At 39.9% G+C, this 22935-nt stretch overlaps 1 protein-coding gene across 1 annotated transcript in view; it reads left to right on the top strand.

Moving 5' to 3' along the window:
- COL4A4 (collagen type IV alpha 4 chain) overlaps nucleotides 1-22342 on the top strand; it is a gene marked incomplete at its 5' end in the record, with an annotated part of 59661 nt that extends 37319 nt beyond the window's left edge. The window contains 21 exons of the mRNA XM_029958029.1: nucleotides 200-418; nucleotides 1331-1492; nucleotides 2151-2321; nucleotides 3502-3645; nucleotides 3996-4103; nucleotides 4388-4566; nucleotides 5687-5750; nucleotides 6253-6327; nucleotides 6789-6896; nucleotides 7187-7294; nucleotides 10485-10556; nucleotides 11347-11475; nucleotides 13259-13366; nucleotides 13850-14005; nucleotides 14624-14722; nucleotides 15032-15040; nucleotides 15857-15988; nucleotides 17722-17838; nucleotides 18557-18745; nucleotides 20516-20802; nucleotides 21419-22342. Of these exons, the coding sequence (XP_029813889.1) occupies nucleotides 200-418; nucleotides 1331-1492; nucleotides 2151-2321; nucleotides 3502-3645; nucleotides 3996-4103; nucleotides 4388-4566; nucleotides 5687-5750; nucleotides 6253-6327; nucleotides 6789-6896; nucleotides 7187-7294; nucleotides 10485-10556; nucleotides 11347-11475; nucleotides 13259-13366; nucleotides 13850-14005; nucleotides 14624-14722; nucleotides 15032-15040; nucleotides 15857-15988; nucleotides 17722-17838; nucleotides 18557-18745; nucleotides 20516-20802; nucleotides 21419-21682 (2900 nt within the window). The remainder of the gene's footprint in view (nucleotides 1-199; nucleotides 419-1330; nucleotides 1493-2150; nucleotides 2322-3501; nucleotides 3646-3995; nucleotides 4104-4387; nucleotides 4567-5686; nucleotides 5751-6252; nucleotides 6328-6788; nucleotides 6897-7186; nucleotides 7295-10484; nucleotides 10557-11346; nucleotides 11476-13258; nucleotides 13367-13849; nucleotides 14006-14623; nucleotides 14723-15031; nucleotides 15041-15856; nucleotides 15989-17721; nucleotides 17839-18556; nucleotides 18746-20515; nucleotides 20803-21418) is intronic.
- Nucleotides 22343-22935: the final 593 nt, after the last annotated feature.

Genomic DNA, 22935 nt, shown 5'->3' with positions numbered 1-22935 from the left:
AATCCTCATGTATCATTAGCTATAAATGAGAAACCTGAAATTTAATGTATGATGTTATTTTTCTTTACAAAGTAACAATTTAAATCTTGTTACATTTGGATTATAATATAACAGCTTGGGGGGAAAAATGAACAAACAGACAAAAAACCAAACACCTCCTGAATTATGCCCTATTTGAACTTAAAAATCCTATCAACAGGCTTTCGAGGCGCAGCTGGTGATCCTGGTGATCAAGGTGAAAGAGGATCTACAGTTGATGGTAAAAGTGGCCCTCCAGGTCCACCTGGCATAGATGGTCAGAAAGGTCTTCCAGGTGACACCACATATGGCCCTCCGGGAATCCCAGGCAACAGGGGACTGCCAGGACCCCCTGGTGCACAGGGAGCAAGGGGTAATCCAGGCATTCCTGGGCTTCAAGGTATGGGCCAGTTTTTATGAAATAGTTCATGAAACATTTTGTTAAAGGACAAAATCTGAGCAAAGATGGTACTAATTCAGATAAAACTTCCTCTTACCTGGATCCATCATGGTGACTGTGAACAGTACACTCTGATTTTACATTTACATTTTCACAGTTCAGGTTGACCAGCCACTGAGGGGATCTGCACTGCAGGAAGAGAAAGATGCCTTTACCCAGTCCATGGAGTAACAGTGCAGCTTCCTATTCTTTCTATTATTTGCTGCCTGGTGCCCATCTGGGCTTGGGGCTTCCTGCTCTGCCACACAGATAGTCCTTGCCTCAGATTGTTTAGTCAAACCTGAACAGACTGGAAAAGGGCAGGAGAACACTCAGGGAGAGAGGGGTGAATTTCTTTGCCCAGAGTTATGCAATAAAATCCTCTATGTCTTGTGCACTACACTCCTCGCTTCTGCAGGGGAGTTTTGCTGGTTGCTGCAAAGAGATCTCCACAGTGCATTTCCTTCCCACTTTACAGAGGATATTGCTGGTTCCTTTTACAGGTCTTCCTTTTGCCCAGCCCTAAGCATTTCCACACATCCTTCTGTGCAGGGAACACCTGTAGAACTGACCCCAGAGCTGTGTGTCTGGTGCAGGCCAGTGAGCTCCTCCCACTCTGCTCCTACTCATCAGAAGTTATCATCCTTACCTAGAGATGAGGGCTGAATTCATATTTGTTCCTTAAAGAAAGGAGTTTTCCACAACAGCCAATTCTAAATTGCAGGAAAGCACCAGTTTTCACAAACTGCAAAAACTAGAGGACAATTAAGACACTACAGTAACTGAATATATAAATTTCAAAATTAAAATTAGGAATTCTGAGGGATGGTGAGGAGTGGAACTAAAACATTTTATAACGCTATTTTTTCCCAGGACAACCTGGCACCCCGGGATTTCCAGGTGCCAAGGGTTTTAGAGGCCCAGAAGGTGATATAGGAGCACCAGGCTGTCCAGGCTTCCCTGGTCCACCATGTGTTGCAGGTTTACCAGGGCCACCAGGATTCAGAGGTGCCATGGGCCTGCCAGGACCTCAAGGTATACCACACATCCATGGGGTTGCCTCACAGCACTAAGCTTTGCACATATTTTCTGGCAGATTTCATCATGTGATTTTTGAAGCTTACATGAAAAATATTTCCATGGGGCCTGCCCATTTTTGGGGGTGTACATTATGTTTTGCAGATTTCTTTAAACTCAAGGAATGTAGAGTGTGCATCCCAGATATTTCCCAACTTTCCTTTCTTTCTCATGGTGTTCTTTAACTAGCCAAATCACAGTGTGTTCACTGTCAAATAACAAATGGAAGAGTTAACTCTTATTCTGTTGTCCTCAGTAGCTTAACTGAGCTCCTGACACTACTGTGATACTTTTATCTTCCTTATTCTTAACTGGAATTGTTATTTAGGAAGAGCTACGAGACATATATATCAAATGTATTTACAAGTTAGTAAGGATTTTTCACAGTGCTCTTCTATTGATATGTCTGTCACTAAAGAAATACAAGAAAACAAACATTCCAAGTGATAAATCTAGGCAGGGCCAGGATTCCAACATGGTAATAAAGCTTCCAAGTAATTTTGCCATGTTTGCTGATATTTAAATTTATAACAAATCTATCACTTTATGCTTTTTAGATACAATTGCTGAACCTTTTCCTGCATTTACATACATAGATTAAAGCTCTTTTTCTCAGGTTTACCAGGCTTTAAAGGTCAGAGGGGAGACAGGGGCCTAGCTGGGCCACCTGGAATCAAAGGTCTCAAAGGTTCTCCAGGCTCACAAGGTCCCCCAGGTCCTCCAGGCTCACAAGGACTTCCAGGACTTCCAGGCAATAGAGGACCTGCTGGTTTCCCAGGAGAAACAGGTGTGTCAAACATCCTGCAAACCACCTCATCTATCACATCTCTTGTAGAGGAAACTATTTCTGCTGCTGTTAACACTAGGAAGTACTTTGCACCCTCCTTTCTTTTCAGCTTCAAGAGTAAGACCTTGCAGCAGGGTAGAGTCAATTAACCATAGCATCCCTTGTTCTTTCTCTTATGATAAAATCAAAGGGATGGAAATAGTTCAATGCATGTTGGTGCATCCTGGTGCTTTAGCTGTTTTACAGCACTGACCTATTTCCATGTATTATTTCCTGACTTTAATAGGTTGTAATATGCTATAGTAACAACAATATGTTTAGACATTGGCCCATTTAGGAGACTGGTTAACAGTGCCTTAGGAGGCAATCCTGAAGGGCAAAGAAGTCCAGGAAGGCTGACTATTCTTCAAGAAGGAAATCAGAGACACAGGAACAGGCCATCCCCATGTGCTGAAAGATGAGCAACAGGAAAGATGACCAGCATGGCTGAACAGAGAGCTTTGGCTGGAACTCAGGAAGAAAGGGAGAGTTTATGAAATTTGGAAAAATGGCCAGTCAACTCAGGAGGATAAGGGTATCATGAGGATACACAGGGAGAAAATTAGAGGGGTCAAAGCACAACTTAGACCTCGATCTGGCTACTGCTGTAAAAGACAACAAAAATGTTTCTATAAATACATTGGCAACAAAAGGAGGGCTAAGGGGAATCTCCATCCCTTATTGGATGGGAGAGGGGAAACATAGTGACAAAGGATGAGGAAAAGGCTGAGGTACTTAATGCCTTCTTTGTCTCATTCTTATGTAAGACCAATAGGTCTCTGGGTACCAGGCCCCTGAGCTGGAAGACAGGGACAGGGAGCAGAATGAAGCCCCCATAATCCAGTAGCCACATGCAAGATCTGCTGGCATGTTGGGGATAACAGTTTGGGTAGTAAGTGTAGCCTAAATCTCCAGAAGGTGGCAGCAGGTAGGGGGAGAATGTTTGTTTCAAGGGAATCTGGGTTTCAAGAGATGTTTAATCTTGGCATGAAGCCAAGCTCCAGCTATTGGTTCTCTGCCTTTGCTGATTTCCTAAGGAGTCCTTCTGAACTTCCTGCTTTTGCTTTATACTCTTCCTTAGAATATAACAGTAACAGTATAAGCAGACTGAACATGTAAATAAAGCATTTCATATTACCAGGAAGCAAAGGGATTCAGGGACCCCAAGGATTCCCAGGACTCCCAGGAATACAAGGCACAGTGGGAATCTCCGGAGTAAAAGGCGAAGAAGGAGAAATGGGTCTGCCTGGGCCTAGTGGAGAATGTGGGGATATAGGAATAAAAGGTTTGTAAAAATCCACTTCACTCTGTAGTCATGTTGATGCTGTGTTAGGAATATATTTACTTTTTATAGGAAAGAGAATAACCATCTCCAAGGTGCAATCACAGGCAGTACACAATTGCCATCTTTTGTAATCTTTCATAATTCTGATTTAATATCACCTGGGTTACTACTGAATTAACTAAAAAGCAAGAGAAGTAGGATAAATTTTGTTAGCAGGGAGCCTAGTGTAACAACTGAGAACCACAATTAGTATTTGAAGGCTTTCTCTATTAGTGAAGTCATTACTAAAATTAATTTTCAGGACATGTCATTCATGATATATACTTACATTCCATATTTTTGGCTCAAAGGTGAAAGAGGGTCTCCAGGAGACAGTGGCTACATTAACATCCGTTTAGAGAAAGGACAAATGGGAGACCCAGGGTTTCCTGGTGAGAATGGATTTAGAGGTGAAAGAGGTAAGTTCATAAAATAAAGCCCTGGATTCATGAAATAAAGCCTGGACACACATTCATCTGCTATAAATCACTGGTTTTCACAGGTAGGGACTCATGGCTGCAGAAACACCCAGCAACCTTATCATGTTTATGGATTCTTAAAGTAGCAGGATAGTTTCTTTGGACAATTACACAATACACAGAGTGTGGCAATACACAGTGTGAAAGCGTTGCCATAATCAAAATAAGTGTCAAATAATGGCTTGACTTTATTGGTCATTATCTTGATCTGCAATTAACTTCAGGTGAAAAAGGCAATACTGGTTTCAGAGGCACCCGAGGATTTCCAGGGAAGAATGGTGTTCCAGGACTGCCAGGTGACCAAGGTGACCAAGGAGTGATGGGGTTTCCAGGATCATTGGGTTTCCCAGGACCAAAAGGCTTTAAAGGAATTGCAGGTTTTCAAGGAGAACCAGGTGACCAGGTAAACAGAGTGGTAGTGAAATGTCCTGGACTTTGCAGTTATCTCCTGCCTCTAAGAAATAGGATGAAGGGTACAGGTATTGTACTCACCCATTAGATCTTCCCCCTCAGAAGAGACTGTCAGTGTAGTAGGAAATGTAAATTGCCTAATACCTAAATGCTTTCATTACCTTTTAGCAGGAACTGTAGTTGGAGTCAGCAAAGGGCCTCTCCCAGCTGCATGTTCTGAGTTTGTTCTCTTGCCACTTGGTGGAAGTCCAGGCTACACTACACTAATTAGGGGGAAAAAAAACAGATGCACCATCAAGTTTTTACCATTATTCCTATGAACAGATTGACAGATCACTTACCATAGAGATCATAACACAGTAGCAACACAATTAGGAGATTAATGTGTAGCTGCTCCTTCATATCTCACTGTGGCCAAGCCAAGAGACACAGCAAACCAAGTCACCTCTGGCTGTAGTGCCAGTTTGCCCCAGGCAGATCCCAGGCAAGCAGCACTGCTCAGGAACAAATATACAAACTCACATATACATATACATAGGGATATAAGGTACAATTCTTCACTTCTTGTGTGCTAGGTAGACAGACAGTGAGATTACATGAAGCAGAAAGCACATGTTTTTTTGGTAAAAGGGACATATTTTTGCTTGATTTGTATCGTATGAAATTTCTTTGAAGAGATAAGGTGTGATTTGCTGATTATAGGTCATTATTCAAAAGGAAAAATAGGGAAATCTTTACATTTTTATTGTTACAATACAGCATATTGCTGATTAATGTTTATAGTAAATTTTGGGTAACATACAACAATATTTGGTATATTTTTATGGTACCTTTTAAATCAAATTACTCAGGCCATCTGTGAGGAATTTAAGCTGTTTGAGCCAAGAGTTAGAATAAAGTATAAAAGCACAAATTCAAAACTATTAGCAAGTCTAATCTACAGTTTCTTGGAAGTGTTAGTGGTCAGTGTTAGACATGTAACAAAGACAACATGCTTTTCTGTTGATCTTAAGATACAGTTTTTCTAAGAGCACCAAATGCTCTTATAGATTATTCCTGCTACACATACCATATGTCAAACATTTTTATTTTGTTTTTTAAAAAAAAATCAGGGTGATGTTGGCTTACCAGGAATCCCTGGAAATCCAGGACTGACTGGCCCAAAAGGATGCAAAGGTAATGAGTTTATACAGATAGGCTTTGAAAAGAGCAGTATTGTTATGATGTGTGTGCAATAGATGGCAAGGACTCAGTAGAAAATATAATTTCACTTCTGTCCTGTTTTCCCTTAAAACATGAGTGTAATTAGAAACAAGTCTGACTTACCTGAAAGCAAAAACTGCATTTCAGTACACCCTGTGACAGTTTTTTCCTTTAAAAGATGATCTTACTAATTTAGAAGATAAATTCATGTCCAATTTCACAGAGTTTAAAAATTCCATAAAAAAACCCATGTACAAATCCATTCTTATGGATATGGAAAATTAGTCAGTACCCATAAGAGAAAATGCAATCAAGGTGAACTGTGCCAAAGCAGTTTTCATTCTGTGTTCTCTCGGTCCCTTTTGTAGCTGTTAATATCTATTAGTAAATTTTCTGATCTTACAAAATTGTCCAGCTTTGCTTTTGTGGATGAAAAGGATATTTGTATAAAATGGAAGTCATTGTACCTCCACAGGTGAGAGAGGTGACCCAACTCCTCTGCTTGGTGCGCGTGGTCGGAAAGGGGCTCCCGGAGATCCAGGATTACCAGGTACCTGTGTCTGACTGACAAAAGAATTGGATTTAAGAGCTTGTTTTCTCTCAGTTTTGTTAGCAGAGAGGGAGCTCTGCTTCCTGTGCATACTGAGTGGTTCTGTAGTGAACCACGGGGACTAAAGAGACATCCCAGTGTGCAACAAGCGTGGCATGAGCATAGGAGGTGGAGCCTGCTGCAGTCCAGTACAGCACTGATGGACACAGCAACACCTGCTGGAATCAAACCTGGCCTGGCTCTCTGCTGCTGGCCATTTCTGCCCTGTCAGGTATCACCAGTGAGGTCTGTACCACTCACTGCTAATAGGCAGATGTAAAGATCTGAAATATTTGAACAAGATTCTCTTTCTAGCCAAGAAACCCTTTACTGAATTTTATATTTTTTAACTTATCATGAGACAAAAAATGGGCAACTTTTAACAAATAAATGCTAGATTACTCTTTTTTTTTTTTTTTAAGGACTCTGTGGATTCCCAGGGGAGAAGGGTTCACCAGGAATCCAAGGACAACCTGGAGGGCCAGGATCCAAGGGTGACCCCGGATATCCAGGAATACCTGGACTACCAGGTAACACCAAAATTTAAAAAGTAGTGTGATAGCACTGTTGAGGAGGCCCCTCTGTGAAGGAGTCTCTAGAAATCAGAGATGTGAAGGGATGTATTGAAAGCTATTCCTGTGCCTATAGACAGCAGAAATTGTCTGCTCAGTCTCAGAGAACAAGATCCATCATTTCTTCATTCATCCCCAAACACTTTAAGGTACCACTGATTAACACAGTGTGTTGCATAGCATGGGGGGAAAAAATCAACAATTTAATAGATTTGCATAATCACAGATTATTTTTTTTCTGCTCTCAGGAGCTACAGGTCCTCAGGGATTACCAGGCGAACCTGGAGAAAGAGGGAAACATGGAATTTTGGGGCCTCCAGGATTGCAAGGGTTACCTGGATCCCAAGGCAGAAAAGGTAAACAGTATACAGTGCCATTCTAGTGGTAATGTAACAGGATCAAACATAAATACCCTTTTAGGAGGGAAAATGGAAAAGGCCTAACTGTGACCATGATTTGGACTCTGTGATCTCTTAAAGTACCAGAAGAATTAAGCCAGTTCCCATCACCTTTGAAAAGTAACATAAATGCTACCTCAGAAAACTGGGATACAATTTAAAAGGAGAAAGGTAGAAACAGTCTGGCTCAGCTGAGGTAACTAATAGCAGAACTCAAGAAAAAGGAGTTTGCAGTAATTCAGTTGTTTCACTTAAGTTATGCTGTGTTCTACATTTTCACCATGGAGTGCCACTGTTACTCTACAAACCCAGCAGACTGCTATGGACAGATTTGTCTTACAAACTTGTTTTAAGAAATTATGATAACTTAAGTTGGTTTTTGTTGGTGGTTTTCTTGTTGCATTGTTTTCTCCCCCAAAAATTTTGAGGGATTTAATGTAGAAGTGTTTCCTCCAAATCCTAATTCACACTTCTCACAGTGATTATTGTGTTTAGATTGAACAGTAGTTCATTTATATGGTTGTTTTTGTTGGAGAACATGATTAACTTTTTCTATGCTCAGAATTGAAATTTTAAGTTACAGTAATAGTTCATGAATAAAGTTATCAACTCTGTATCCTCTCTCTGTTATACTGTGCTTCATAACCAATTCCTGAACAGGAAAAATGTTAGTGATCCATATACAGAAACCACAGTAAAGTAACACTTGGAGCTGTGATAAATGGTTAGAGAGAACAACAGATCCACTTTTTTAAATTCAGCCTAAGGAAAAATCAAGAAGGTTTCTTATAAACTACTGAAAATGTAAATGAAAAATGGAAACCATTTATGATTGTCTGCAGTAAATAAGTGGTGCTGATTTAAACTGTCATGACAGATTCCCTGCTGGTGCATAATGTGCAAGAGAACATTTCAGTGCTGCAAACAATATTTGCTGTAACAAAGGCAAAGATCTGCAGTGGCAGGGATATCTGAATCAAGAAGGGTCAAAAATACCGCAAAACATTCTTCTGCTGAAAACTTCTTCACAGCAGATGGACTCTTTACTTCCTGTCATAAGTGATAAGACACTTCTTCTCTATATTGTGCAGAAGTTATTCCAAGTCCTGCACAGGAACATAACAAATTAACACACGTACTGCAGAGGGAAAAGTTCAGTTCCAAATAGTGCTTCATTAGACACCGAGTTGCCTGCTAAGCCTGAGGATTCTATACATTGCCAGCATAGTTGAGAAGGCTAACAACTTTGAAAATATACCCAGTAATGAAAACAGAATGGTATTTGTATTCTAATTCAATTGGAGAATATAGATCTTAGAGCTGTTTTCAACAAGTGTTGTTGCCAGCATTAAAAATGAAATTGGCTGTGCATAGCTAAGTACAGAGCCTTGTCCGTCCCACTGGTTCTCATTTACATGAAAGGCCTTGTGCCTAAAGAACTTGAGGATTTTTAAAAAATCAGTTAAACAGCATCTACCAAAGCATAATCCCATTTTCTTTATTACAGTAGTTTTACTAGTTAAGGGCTTAGTCTGGCAAGCCTTACTTGTGTGAGTAATCTTTGATAAAGAAAGTAATATTAAGAACATCAGCAGAATGACTTGTAGAAGTAGAAGCTGAATTGGGCTGTACAATACAGAAACAGTAGTTCATGCACAGGTCAGCCAATTCAGCTGTACCTAGAAATATGGGACTATAGCAATCCAAAAATCTAGAATTACAAGTGCTGATATTATAATGGATTGTTGGCAAATGTGTCAGAAATTCCCTGGAAAGCAAGTAAACCAAGCCATCAATCTTGCCTGAATGAGTCGAAGATCAAAAAAGTTTGAAATGGTGACCTGGGGACCAAAATTAGTTAGGAGTTGGTAATAATTTTAAAATACCACTGTTAAATTCCCCAAATGCAACTCTTACATAAATTTGAAAATGGGAACATGTCCAAAGTACAAGGAGGCTACAGAAAGCAGGATTTAAACTTAGAATGTCATGAAAAGGTAAAGAACAGTTAATTAAGGGCAAGAAGATATTACAGGTTGGATTACTAGTACCCCCCATTATAAAGTGGATTACACAGAGAGTATATTATAAATGTCTTTCAGGTTTTCAAACAATCTTCTGGATTTAAATATTTTCCAGTCTGGTGTTTGCTACAGGCTGGAATTTTTTTCCTTTTCAATTCATCCATTGTTAAATTTTAACTAAAATAATTCAACAGTTCCTGAGGGCAGAGCTATATGATTATAATTTTTGGTGTGCCTGTTAGAGAACTCTAGTGCCTTTTTATTTTTCCTTTCTCATATGACCCATCTGTGAACTAGGGACCTTTAAATCTGGCAGATGAAGTAGTTGATGAAGGGCATTTGTGTTGCTGTTCCTACAGCAATTTGTCTCTGCCAGATTTGACCAGTTCATAAACTTAAAAAAATATGTCCATTCATATGTGCTTAAGTAGAGCAATAAGATTCATTCTCTGGATAAATGGCAGATTGTTGTGCTACAGGACATGCTGGGATCGAGCACAGGAACCAAGACACAGAACTTACATATCTTCTGTGCCAGGAAGGAGCTAGACAGGGAAAAATTTTGTAATAGTGTGGTGCAAAAAAGCAGAGTTTTCTGTGTGAAAGCTGCAGGACCAGAGAAAAGAAACCAGATGAAAATTTAGCCTCTTTTTAGTGTAGATAGATTAAATTGCACTTACATTTTTAAGGTACTTAAGGTGGTGTCTGCAACCCAGTCATGAGGTCATGAAGGGACAACGCAACTAACTTTGGACAGGTTAACCACATGTAGCACTAGCAGCCTAAACACAGACACAAGTTCACTATAAATTAGCCCATACCAAGCTTCCTACTGCTGACTGCACTATGGAAATACCTATAGGATTGAAAGGTATGTTTTCTGCTTTGAAGTAAAACTGTGTTCTCATTGCTTTTTTCAATTTGATCACATTTTCCTTTCCAAAAAGGCTGCACTCAGGTGCAGTGTGATCTCTTCTTCAGTTGTCAATAAGAATCAAATTCAGCAAATACCCCATCTTGATCCAGAATGTGTTGTCAGATAAAAAAAAAAAAAAAGGTATAGCTTTTAATTGTGATTTTAAAGGATTATTGTGGCACCCAGTCATGCCTGTAATACCTTTCAGGTCTTCCTGGACTTCCCGGACTGGATGGCTTGGATGGACTAAAAGGTCAAAAAGGTTCTGCAGGAGCTCCAGGTAAAGAAAGGAAATAGCTATGTGCAACAGAAAATCTTCTCTTAAATGACTGAAGGTGCAAGGAGAGGGGCATGTTATTTTGATGTTTGCCTCGCCCAGAAAATATCATTAAAGCTCAGACTAAACTTTCAAACAGAATCTAGAATATGCCTAATGACACACCTGCAGTTATTTGTGGGGAAAACTTTCAAACTTCCCTTACTCACATAGTTTTGTTGGAATGGTTCAAGGCTGTTTAAAAAATTAAGATGTTCAGTGCAGATGATTCAAAGGAGAGCCAAGTCTCCTTTTTTTAATATGTAAAAGATGAAACTAACAAATTAAAAGGAGACTTGTGAAATCCCAGCCCCATTCTTTAATGGGAGTTGTGCCACAAACTTAAGAAGAACCTGGATTTCACTCACACTGATGTATTTGCAACTTTCAAAATGTGCTTTTGAAGCATCATTTCAAAAACCAATGCTTACCATCTATCTACAGTTTACAAATATATGCTGATAGGTAATTAAATTTAGAACCATGTAAGCAGTTTACATTTCAAGTTACAGACAACTGACACAATATAAAATAACCCCTGAAGAAGAGCATTAAAGCAAAGAGATTGCTTTCTTTGAAAGAGATGAATTAGGGCCAGATTCAACAAAACTCTATCCAGCTTCCAAGAGAGAACCAGAAAAACAGCACTAGGCAACCCTTGCAAGGAGGAACATCTGCAGCTGGTATTTCTATTCTGCACATCTGTATTTGTACTCACTGTAAGCTTTATGTACATAATTGTTTTCTTATAAAGGTCAAAGTGAAACAGGGCCTCCAGGATACTCAGGAGAAATTGGACCAAAAGGAGACAGAGGTGAACCTGGATGGCCTGGTATTTCTATTCCAGGCCCCCCTGGAGAAAGGGGATTCCCAGGATTCCCAGGTAAGAAAGGGTTTTCTCCTTAGTGCTGCTTTGCAGAATTGAAATTAAGCTCATGCAGGTTCTTACCCTGCCTAAGATGAACATTATACACACCCAGAATATTCCTTCCCTAAAAACATTGCTGTTGTAATAACACGCTGATGTTTCCTGAGTAGAGATACAGAGACCCTGGGATTTCTTGTTTGTTATGTTACAGGAGAGAAAAGAATAGAAAATGATGGGCTTGGACAGACTCAGGGAACTGCTAGGTAGGGTTGCCTCTTGGGAAAAAATTCCTGAAGAAAAAGAATGCAGAAGACTTGGTAGTCACAGAACTACAGGAAATCTGTCAGCTATTATGATGTAAATGCAAGATGGAACTGCAATGATTATTTAAAGAGACTGGTGATATAAGAATTACATAGAAATAGGAAAGAGCAAGGGCCACTGAGAAAGTTAAGAGGTTTGAGCATCTGTCCTATGAGGAGAGGCTGAGGGAGGGGGAATTGCTCAGCCTGCAGAAGAGAAGGCTCGGGGGAATTTATCCACGTGTGTCAGGACCTGATGGGAAGGACACAGAGACAGTTTCTTCATAGTGGTGTCCAATGACTGGACAAGAGGTAATGGGCACAAACTGACATACAGGAGATTCTACTTAAATATAAGGAAGAGTTTAATTTTCCTATGAAGGTAATTAAATATGGGAACAGCTTGCTTGGAGAAATTACCAAAGTGTCTGTCATTGGACATACTCAAACCCCAACTGGACAGAGTCTGAGGCAACCTGCTCTAGCTGATCCTGCTTTGAGGAGAGGGTTAGACTCAAGCCTCAGCAATTCTGTGATTAGAAGTGACATTAGCTTTATGCTGCCAAACCTTGCCACAGTGTCACATAACACACAGAGGAAAAATAGCAGGAGGAGAATTCTGGTGAGGTGAATTATTCTAAGATGAAGACACAATTTTTCTCAGTTTGGTTACTAATTTGTGATCTGGAGGAGTCTACAGAATGGTGTTTTTGAGGAAAAAAGAGAAAGTTTAATTCTGAGATGTATTAACGCTGCTTGACATAGGATAGGCAAGGCATCCCATGGTGTACTGTGATCAGCTTTGGCAAATTAGGGAGTACTAACTAGAGAGTAAATGAAAGGGTGGGGTGAAAAGCAAGACCTAAGAAACTAGATTTGTTTTTTTTGTAGAAAATAGAAGGCAACAGAATGTAACATGCATGTTAACAGGCTGTGACTGTTCAAAAGTGTTATGCAGAGGATAGTAACCTGTAACTCTTTCTGCCTGTAACATATAAGGGCATTAATGTCTTATTTTCCAGAAGTCCAGATCACAAATTAGGAAAAAAATGCATTTAAGGCTAGTAAATTCATTTTGTTCTGAGGTTTTTAGGAATCAGCTGAACTCCCTTATGCTGAGAACAATCTGTGAATGCTTATCCTGTTCCAAGCAGAATGACTTCACAGTCCCCACTCACCTTATATTGTTGCCATTTCTCCCACTGCTGGAACTCAATAGAACATGTTTATTTGTGGCAACATGCTAAAGAGCAAGGATGCATTCCTAAGGTTACATAGATTTTATGGGAAGAATTAAAAATTTCAAAAGATAGATATTTTCACTTTGACAAGATGGCTTCATTAGCCTGATCACTGGTATGTTTGATATACAAGTGGGAGCATACATCACCTCCATGACTTCACATGTCAGCATTCTTTTACTTAGCAACTTCTGTCTGTGATCTAAAAAACTCAGATAATTACTTTCTTTTCAAAAAAACCCCATGATCCTTTAGGTAGAAGAGGACCTGTTGGACCCACTGGACCTATGGGAAGATCTCCTGATAGTGCTTCTCCTGGTCCTCCAGGTGATCAAGGACCACCTGGCTTAGATGGCATCAGAGGTATTAAAACTAAAAATACCACTTTTTATCATGTAAAAAACCCCTGAGGCTACTAGGAATTACAGGGTTACTGTCTGTGGAACAATGTATAAAAGTGCATAGGGAACAAAGAAACCCGTCAATACCTCAGTGCATGCACAGAGGAGGAACACTGGATAGATCACCAAAGCAAGGACAAAACACAGATCTCCAGACTAAGCAATATGGTAATAAATCTATAATATGAAATATAAATATAGAGAAACAGTGTTTCAATGCATGTACCACTAACTTGCTGCCTTTTGCTTGCACAGAATCTAAACAGCTTTGGGAAATATTCCTATTATTTTCTTCCTTATAAAGGCTAACATTAGTGTTGCCAAAAACATGCAAGGGCTGTCCTACATCTTAGGGGAAAAAACAAAACAAAAACCAGTGGAACAATGCTATTTTTAGATGTTTAAACTTTGTGCATACATTAAGGATAAAGTTCCATTACCACAGGTCATCCTGGGAATCCTGGTCCTCCTGGAGAGACCATCTTTGTGCGAGGAGATCCAGGCAATATCGGCGTTCGAGGGGCACCAGGTAATCCTGGGCAGCGAGGACAGCAAGGAGCCAGAGGTCTTCCAGGGAACCAAGGAAGAGAAGGCCCAAAGGGTATGATCTGAGATGTTTTTAAATACAGTATGCACTTATGCCCAGCCCCAAGCAACTGAGCCTTGTGCCCAGGGGATTGCCATTGGAGACTGGGCCAGGCAGGAGGGGCAGAGGTTGGACATTTCCTAGCTCTGCCTGGTTACCTACAGATAAGATTGGGTTGGGGTAGAAGGTGAGAGTAGAGACAGATTCACATGCACTGCTTCCAACAGCTTGTTGGAAGACTCCCCTATCAATCTGAGGATAAGGCAGTAAAATGTTTGAGTTTGCCAAATAGGCAAACCTTGATGCCTCTTTAGGGGTCTTGAGAAACTATGGAAAATGCAGATGTGTTTGAATTAACACATCTGCCCCATATTAACAGCTTTGGACTTCCAACAGATCCTTTAGTTTGAAAACAGGAATTTAGATATTCGGTTTCTTCCACACACTGTAGAGAAATCCCATCTACACCAATCACTTCCAATCTCCACAAACAGAAAAGTCATACGTTTTAATTCAGCTCAGGACCAGGGAAGAGAAGAGGAAGCGAGCATTTCTTTCTTTCTCGGACACTACAGAGCTGAAGTATCCTAAGCAGCCAGACTTCATTTTATTTATGTTTGGTTTTATTTCCAGGTCCTATGGGGATCCCTGGCCCACAGGGTCCACCTGGTGCTACAGGACAACCAGGAGACCAAGGTTTTCAAGGAAGACCTGGTCCCAGAGGTCCCACAGGTAGTTATGAACCTGTCACTCACTGTCACTCAACTGTAACTGTGATCCTTCTATTCACATATAATCATACTAATGTTTACCTGCATACAGACAATTTAAACAAGCTCAGAAAAAAACCCCACAACTGCCAACTTGATTTCTCATTTGAGTAGCGTAAAAATTTCTGAACTAAGTATTTGTTTCTAATGTCACCTCATGTAAGTGATTTCACTTCTCATTCCATTCTTTACTCTAATTTACATGCCTGAAACTTGCTTCCACCTGCACCACAATGGCCACAATCTGCTTTCCATTTTTCAAATCCTTCAGGTTTCATTGGTAAGTTCACGACTATTGATTATTGTTCTTTTTGTGGGACCTCCCTTATGTACAGATACATTCAACTCTTATTAGAAGGCATTCTTGGTGTAGCTGCCAGGAATAGTAGATACTGCTACAAGGACATAGTTCTAATACCTGTTTCACAAATAGCTCTAGCACCAATATCATGATAGTGCTGTTGAGAAGTCCCATGCTATAATGTCAATTAGAATTGTGAAATCTCTTGTTTCTAGTTAGAATCGGTTTTTTGGTTTTCACTCAAGATACTTTTCTAACCAAAGGCTTAGTAAAAGTTTGAATCCTAACACTGGATTACTACAGACACTAAACTCTTCTTCTGACTAAATTATGTCCCAAAATGCAAACAGGCAATAGCTCCCAGTAACTTTCACTATATAAAATGTGGCTATCCTTTATTTTTTTATATTATAATTATTTTAAATCTCTATTATAGGCTAGCTTTTTTGGCCTGATTGTTGATGGTCCTGCAGCAACAAAATAGGCAAAATACTATAAAATGTTACCTGTGCTAAGGTGCTTCCACCAAAGCTGGGTAGAATTTAGGCTGTAAGTCAAATTAGTTTGGGGCATATTACGACCAGAACTGTACACCAAATATTTGAAACATAGAATTGTTTAGCTTGGAAAAGGCCTTCAAGGTCATCAAATCCAACCATTAACCCAGCACTGCCAAGTCCAGCACTAAACAACATCCCTAAAGGACCACACCAAAGTCAGCTCACGTTTATGTTGACTTTTCGCATGGGAGCCATTAACCAGTCTTCCAATTCACTTTCCTGTTACACATTCCAGGTGACCCTGGTGAACCAGGAAAAGTAGATGATTCATGCCCTAAAATCCCAGGCCCTCCTGGGGAAGCAGGGCAAAGAGGAGAGGATGGCTCTGCAGGATTACCAGGGCCAATAGGCCACCCTGGACCCCATGGTAAGCTCATGTTTTGAAACTGCCTGCACTACATTCCCTTTTCCTAGGCCAGGGAGGGCAAAAGCATGAGGCACTGTTGAGAAAAGAGTTCTTCAAATGGTATTTTTCCTTTTTCCCAACAAATGATAAAGCAATGTCTCAAACCACTTCCATGGTTTAGACATATTTGAAGGATGTTAAAAGTATACATGCTTTAAAATTTAGCAGTAATGAACCCCAAAGCTCTGCTAACCAAAGTCCTAAAAAGACACTGAAGTCAAAGAGGCAGCTACAATAGAGCTCTTTATCTGTTAGGACATGAAAAAGTTACCAGAAAAGAAAACTGACCAAAGAGATCTTAAAAAGAAATTATGAAAAACTGAAACATTCTTCTGACAGATAAAAAGAAAACAAGGGTGATGCTGGTACTGACGATTCCAATAGATAGACATCTTCATGGAAATAAAGCACAGCCTGTCTGCATAGTGTCTTCAGTTTAGATAGTGGAATCCCTCGTGTGGTTTTAGGTATTCCCTACTTGGGAAACTGAAGTTTGTTGTAGTGGCTGCTCTGGACATCCAGTATCTCCAGCGGGAAAATCCATTATATTCTCCCAGGAGATTCCATGCAAGAGTTTCTGTAAAACCAGGTGATATAATGACACATATTTGTACTGGTTTTATGAAAGAAATAAAGAAATACTTAGTAATCCTTCTCCTTTCATTAAGATAGGAGAAGTCCAATTTTCTTCTGTCTTGGAAGGCAAACTGGAAGTCTTATTTGCAAAAGCAATGTGCTTTACTAGAACTTCAGTGTGCTTAAGCTTTGGCAGAATAACTGTGCAATCAACATAGAAATGCTAATAATTGTTTTGACTGGTTTAGGTTTTCTTAATGAATCTAGTAAAAAATAACATGGGGAAATTTTGAATGTTGTGAGAACCTTGAATTACTCAGTCTACAGGTTAAATAGCAAAATCTGCAAGGAGTGAAACACCATTACTGAGAAACAACTGTGGTGGGTGCTGGAGATAAACCCTCATCTGAAAACTGGTTTTTATCAAAAGAGGAAAACCACTGCTAAGTGCAATAATACCTGACAAGTGTAAATATTGAATTCAGATTATGTTTTAAGTAGCCAGTGAACAGGCCCATCACTATCTGTGCCCTGCAAATGAGACACAGCTTTTACTGTCATGGCCACACCTCATCTGCTAATGTGTAAAAATGTATGGACACATAAGAAATACAGAAAGGTGAGGACAGCAGGAGCCTGAAAATGTCTTTACCCTTCTGCCCTGGATATAGTCCAGTTCTGCAGTCCCTCCCTGTTCTGTAAGTACTCCAATGCATCCCTTACTTCAAGGAGAGTTCACTGTGTGTTCTAAGACTTTGCTGAATTGGGTCCTAAGGGATGAGTTATAGCTCATGACACAGTACAGATCCTGATGGCAATTCCACAAGAGGCTTGCCTGATAATGTTTGGTAGGGAGTGCTTTAATATCAACTGTAAATCACAAAGCTTCTGGAGAGAGGATGTAAAACCTTATCAGGAGCTGCTGTTACTAAAATCATGCCTCTGAGCTACAACTGTGGTCACAGAGTGGGTAAGTTGTGAAGAGAATTCCCAGCAGAAAGGGGTTCTGCACCTCCCTGGCCTGGTGTCTGTTCTGTGACTGGCCCTTTGTGTTTGGACAATGTATAACCTTAAATGCAGCCATATGAAGGAAAAACACATCCTTTGTATTTATCTAGGAGGAAAAGGTGAAGAAGGGTCATATGGCCTGCCAGGTCAGGATGGCTTACCAGGGGCACCTGGACCACCAGGTGACCAAGGGAGCAGAGGAGAGCAAGGATATGCTGGGCCACAAGGTAAGAATGGAACATGACTCTGGGGGAGAGATGTGTGAGATGATGGATAGACCTACTCCCCCAGTTCACACATGGATGCATCCACCTCTAGCCTGAGATTCCATGATATTTTCCCCCCCCCTCTCAGTTCAAACACTGATATAGAGACATTTGTGAATGATTTCATAACAAGACTTGTTGGGAGAAAATTTATCTCAGCATCCATTATTAAGCAGAAAGGCAATTAACCACAGAGGCTCACACAGCACATATCAATAGGCATGCATCTCTGAGTCAGGGCTAATGGGGCAACTGTCTGGGAGTAATTAAAATTGTATTTTAACTGTGACTGCTCCTGAATAAATGAAGGGTTTAATACATATGTGAGGAAGGGGCATCGACTGTTACCGCAAAGATTCAAATTCAGTCCAGAAAAGTCATCCCACTGAGTAAGTCTGGGAAATCATTGCCCACCTCCATTCATTTCTTAATCCATACAGCACAAGACAGAGGCACAATAGAAAAGCCAACTACCAAGCATTCGGTGGCAATGCAGTTCATTTCTCTCCCATAAAAAGGATAACATAAGTCCACTGGTGTCTTTATTGCCCATGGCAGCCCGTGGAGTTGTATTATATTGAGTCAGGAACTCCTTACTGAACACTTAACATATAGCTAGTGTGAACTTTTGCTATATTTTATACAAGTAAATTTCTTTTACCTTTCTTCTGTGGATAAGGTCCACCTGGCCAGACTGGTATCCCAGGACCACCAGGCCCCCACACGAGATCTGAAAGTGGATTCTTGCTCGTCCTTCACAGTCAGTCAGACAGAGAACCCCTCTGCCCACAGGGGATGCCAAAATTGTGGACTGGCTATAGTTTGCTGTACCTGGAAGGACAAGAGAAAGCCCATAATCAAGATCTTGGTATGTATTGTAGTGATAATTGCTCTCCAGCTAAGGTCTAATATGGTGTGATCTATACAATGAATGATAAGACAAGACAAGAATCTTATTTACTACAGTCTCAAAACTAATTTACACTGATGATAATGAACTTGGTTATGCTGCCCTATTATGTGACCCACTAAAAATGGCTTTCTGCTGAAACGCAATTGAATGAAAAACTATTTCTATCTCTAAGTAGTTTTGACTAGAAGTTGGAGAGATGAGTGGTTTATTTCACTTATCCCAGGGAGTAATTCTGTGCTGTCTTTGAAGTGTCTGGAGAGATTTTCCTAGGTCAGAAATCTCATTTGGCCACGCTCAAATAGCTGCCTTTTTTACAGTAGAGACAGCTTGGGCAAAAGAGCTGGTTAAGTTGGGTAGTTACAGTTGGACCCTGTAAGTAAGCTTTACAAGTAGATTATGTGTCATGTGTACAGCAGAATTCTGTGCTTTTAAGAGTCAGAAGCTAATATTTTCTGGAAAAGCCAAAGTGAAATTTCTCCCAGAGACAGCTCCTCTTGGTGTCCTGGGTCATTTCTTCTACATCCTCTACAGTTCTGACTAAAATCAGCTGTCTAAATAAGCTGCCTGATTTGCAGTCTGAGAAACTGATTGGTGGCAGTTTGCACAGAAAAAGTTGCCTAAATTCTTGTTGACTTGTTATACAAGTCAGAGAAGTCTCAGAGGAGAAAAGATCAAGGACCTAATAAGCTGAACAAAACAGAAGTGTTTAAAAGAGCAATAAAAAGAGATATTTTTAGAATAGCAGTGATGTTTTAAAATGTTTTCATTGTGTGTTTGGCATTCCCCAGGAGAGCCAGTTGCTAACAGAATGTCTCCTAATAGCAGTGAAAATAAAATTCAAAGAGAACAGAGTCCCCATCTCCTGTGATTTTGCAGGCATTTTCCCTCCTCAGGCTGCTCCAGATCCTTTATTAGTACTGGAATGGAAAATTATCAGTGATAAACAAAACTGGCTTCTGTACAGAAATGTCACATGTCTTTAATGAAGGTGTTTGGGTTTGGGGGCATTACAGAAATAACACTTCACACACAAAATTCAAGGCAGAACTTTGTGCAGTCATTAGTGTTAACTAAATAGGTCATCATGAAACTGTTCTAAATTCAGTTCTGGAAGAACTTCACCTCTGAAATATGCTGAAGTATGCACTAGTCACTTCTTAGTTCCCACTGATGTCTGCCTGATGAGAATTTTGCAGGATTGGCTCTGCAAAATCCCTCAATGCTTTTATTTCGCTTTGAGATTCGGTGAAACCTTTCTGGAAGGCAATAGAACAGCTGCTGAAATTTCAGCTTAATGCACTGGTAGCAACGGCTTGTCATACTTTACAAAAATTTTCTATTTATCAGCATTGGCATTTGGTTTCTCACTGCTCCTAATGAGTTTGTAAATAGCTAATCTCCTTTTAAACCAGCCACCACCTCTTGCTTAATTTATTTTTCAGCGTTGGCACAGCTAAGAATTTGTTATCATAACTGTTTCCCATGGTGACAAACTACATTTAAAATACTGGATTGTGACACAGTTAAATATTATTGGTCAAAGGAAGACACTTATTGGTAAAAAAGTCTCTGTTTTCCATATAACCAGCTGTTTTGGTAAAGGTCTGGGAGGTTTAAGATCTGTGAATTACCTGCTGTTAAGATATACAGTTTTGCAGCAACATTGGCCAGGATTTCAACTTACCTAGAAGTGGAGTAATTTGCATCATTTGTTATTATTTTCAGGTCTGGCAGGATCTTGTCTCCCTGTGTTTAGTACCATGCCCTTTGCTTACTGTAACATCAACCAGGTGTGTTACTATGCCAGCCGGAACGACAAGTCCTACTGGTTATCCAGCGCTGCTCCTCTGCCGATGGCGCCGCTCTCCGAAGAGGAAATCCAGCCATACATCAGCAGATGTGCTGTGTGTGAGGCCCCAGCCCAGGCAGTGGCAGTTCACAGCCAAGATGAGTCAATCCCTCCCTGCCCAGTGAACTGGAGGAGCCTCTGGATAGGATATTCCTTTTTGATGGTGAGACTCTGGGCACGCGATCGTATGGAAAAGTTTCTGTCGCGCGGCTTTTGTGTTCTGAACGTTCAGAGATTTTTAGGTCTGAAAAGTAAATTATCTGATGCCTACTGGACATTAAAAAGGAAAATTCACAACAAGAAACAAGATGAGGGTTAGTTCCAAATTGCAGAACCTGGCTGTAGCTGCATTTCTGTACTCACAGCCTTAAAACACACATTTCTTAAAATCACAAAGGCTTTGCCTGCTTGTCTGGAATAAACAATGGGATTTTCAGGTACAAAGACACAGTTTTCAGAACTAGAGCTCCAGGTCTGTTTAATGCCATCCTCAAGTTACATTTGCAGCAGTTTGGATAACAGAATTGTTCAGAATCAACCCAGACTACTTCTTTCTTCAGTTTGATAAATACCTGAAAAATAAGTGAGCTGGCTCTACACTTTTGAAATTAACTCATTACAGAGCAAATTAAGATTTTCTCCAGCAAAAAAAGCTTACTCTAATTTAAGATTACCAAACCCGTACAATTAAAAGCAAATAAAGTAAGAAAAAAGACAGATTAACACAATTTACCTATTTTTCAAGCACAGTTGTCAAGTTCTCTCATTGTTCTTTCCAGCACACTGGATCTGGTGATCAGGGTGGTGGACAGTCCCTTATGTCACCTGGAAGTTGCCTAGAAGACTTCAGATCAGCACCATTCATTGAATGCCAGGGCCAGCGGGGGACATGTCAATTTTTTGCTAATGAATACAGTTTCTGGCTGACAACTGTGATGCCTGAACTGCAGTTTGCATCAGCCCCTCTGTCAGGAACTCTTAAAGAAGGACAAGAGCAGAGGAAAAAAATCAGTAGATGCCAGGTATGCCTGAAGCATGGCTAACAAGCAAACCAGAAGTGGACAGCCAGACTTGCATAAGGATAAACAACACGATAAAGGTTTAAACAGCATTTCATATTTGAATGTGTTTGAAAATGTGCAGAACTCTTCTCTTTGTTGGAATGGATGTGTAAGACTGAAAGATCTGTTGAGCCACCCATCTACACACATCTACAGGTAGAAAAATCTAGTATAAATTAATTAATTTTAAAAAATTAAACTTTGTCAACATTGGAGTCCACTGCCATAAAGTACAGGGAACAGGGCGAGGTTGGAGGGTTGAGTCAAGTTGGGAATACCAAGGACACCATACCTGTTGTGCAAGACAGTGGATTTCTTGTTAGAAGTGGCATTTACAGCAGGAAGAGTATGTGCATTTATATGGTATATTACAAATATTTATCCATATCTATAGAAATGTGCAAATATACAAATGTCAAAGCCCTGTAGCTGAATTTCCCAAGCAAAAGAAACACTGCACATGCTGTTTCTGAGGGAAGGGGGGAAATGGAGTTGTTAAAAAAATCTCATAATAAAAACAATGAAGATGAAAGCCTTTACCATTGCTGTACTGACCAAACTGTGAAAGAACTGTTAATTGGGCTTTCATAAGCAACAAAAAAGTTGCAAATCCATTTAATAGTAGATTATGTAAGAAAATGAAATTAGTTGAGATAACAAATCCTTAAAAAGCTATATCTATATTTACAATTAATTTCTAAGAGCAGTTACATTAAATGATTAAGCTCCAATCCAAGTAACTAGAAACTGCTTTGTTTCTTCAGCATTAATTGAAAAGAAACAGTGGGATGTTGATAAAATGGGTGAACTTATATGAGTGATGAATATAAGAAGTGTTAGGAAAATAAATTTTGTTCATTTTTTGCTTCTTTGTTTGTAAATACACCACCAAAACAAGCATCATCACCTTTGAGATCCTTATGGAAAGAGCACTAGAGGTGCTCTTTATTTTTCAAAGCACTGGTTGTTAAAACATTTGTAAGCCAAAGCACTAATCACCTTTTGAAAAAGTTAAAACACATTTATACCTCCTTCATTCAGGTATAAAACCAGAACTATTCAATGCATATTTGAATCATGGGAAACATCTGAAAACACAGACTGCAATTGGAGAATCCATCATGTGCAGAAGGACCACAAATGCTCCTTTTACCACTTAAATAAGCTACATTTTACTAGAATGGAATCAAATGCTTTTCCCAGCTCTATTTATTTCAATTTGTGTTCACTGAGGT

This window comes from Manacus vitellinus, unplaced genomic scaffold (assembly GCF_001715985.3).
Source record: "Manacus vitellinus isolate BGI_N305 unplaced genomic scaffold, ASM171598v3 scaffold_137_pilon, whole genome shotgun sequence".
NCBI classification, from domain to species: domain Eukaryota; kingdom Metazoa; phylum Chordata; class Aves; order Passeriformes; family Pipridae; genus Manacus; species Manacus vitellinus.
Note: the sequence above shows the minus strand (reverse complement) of the source record. Positions and strands in the feature narration are given on the sequence as shown.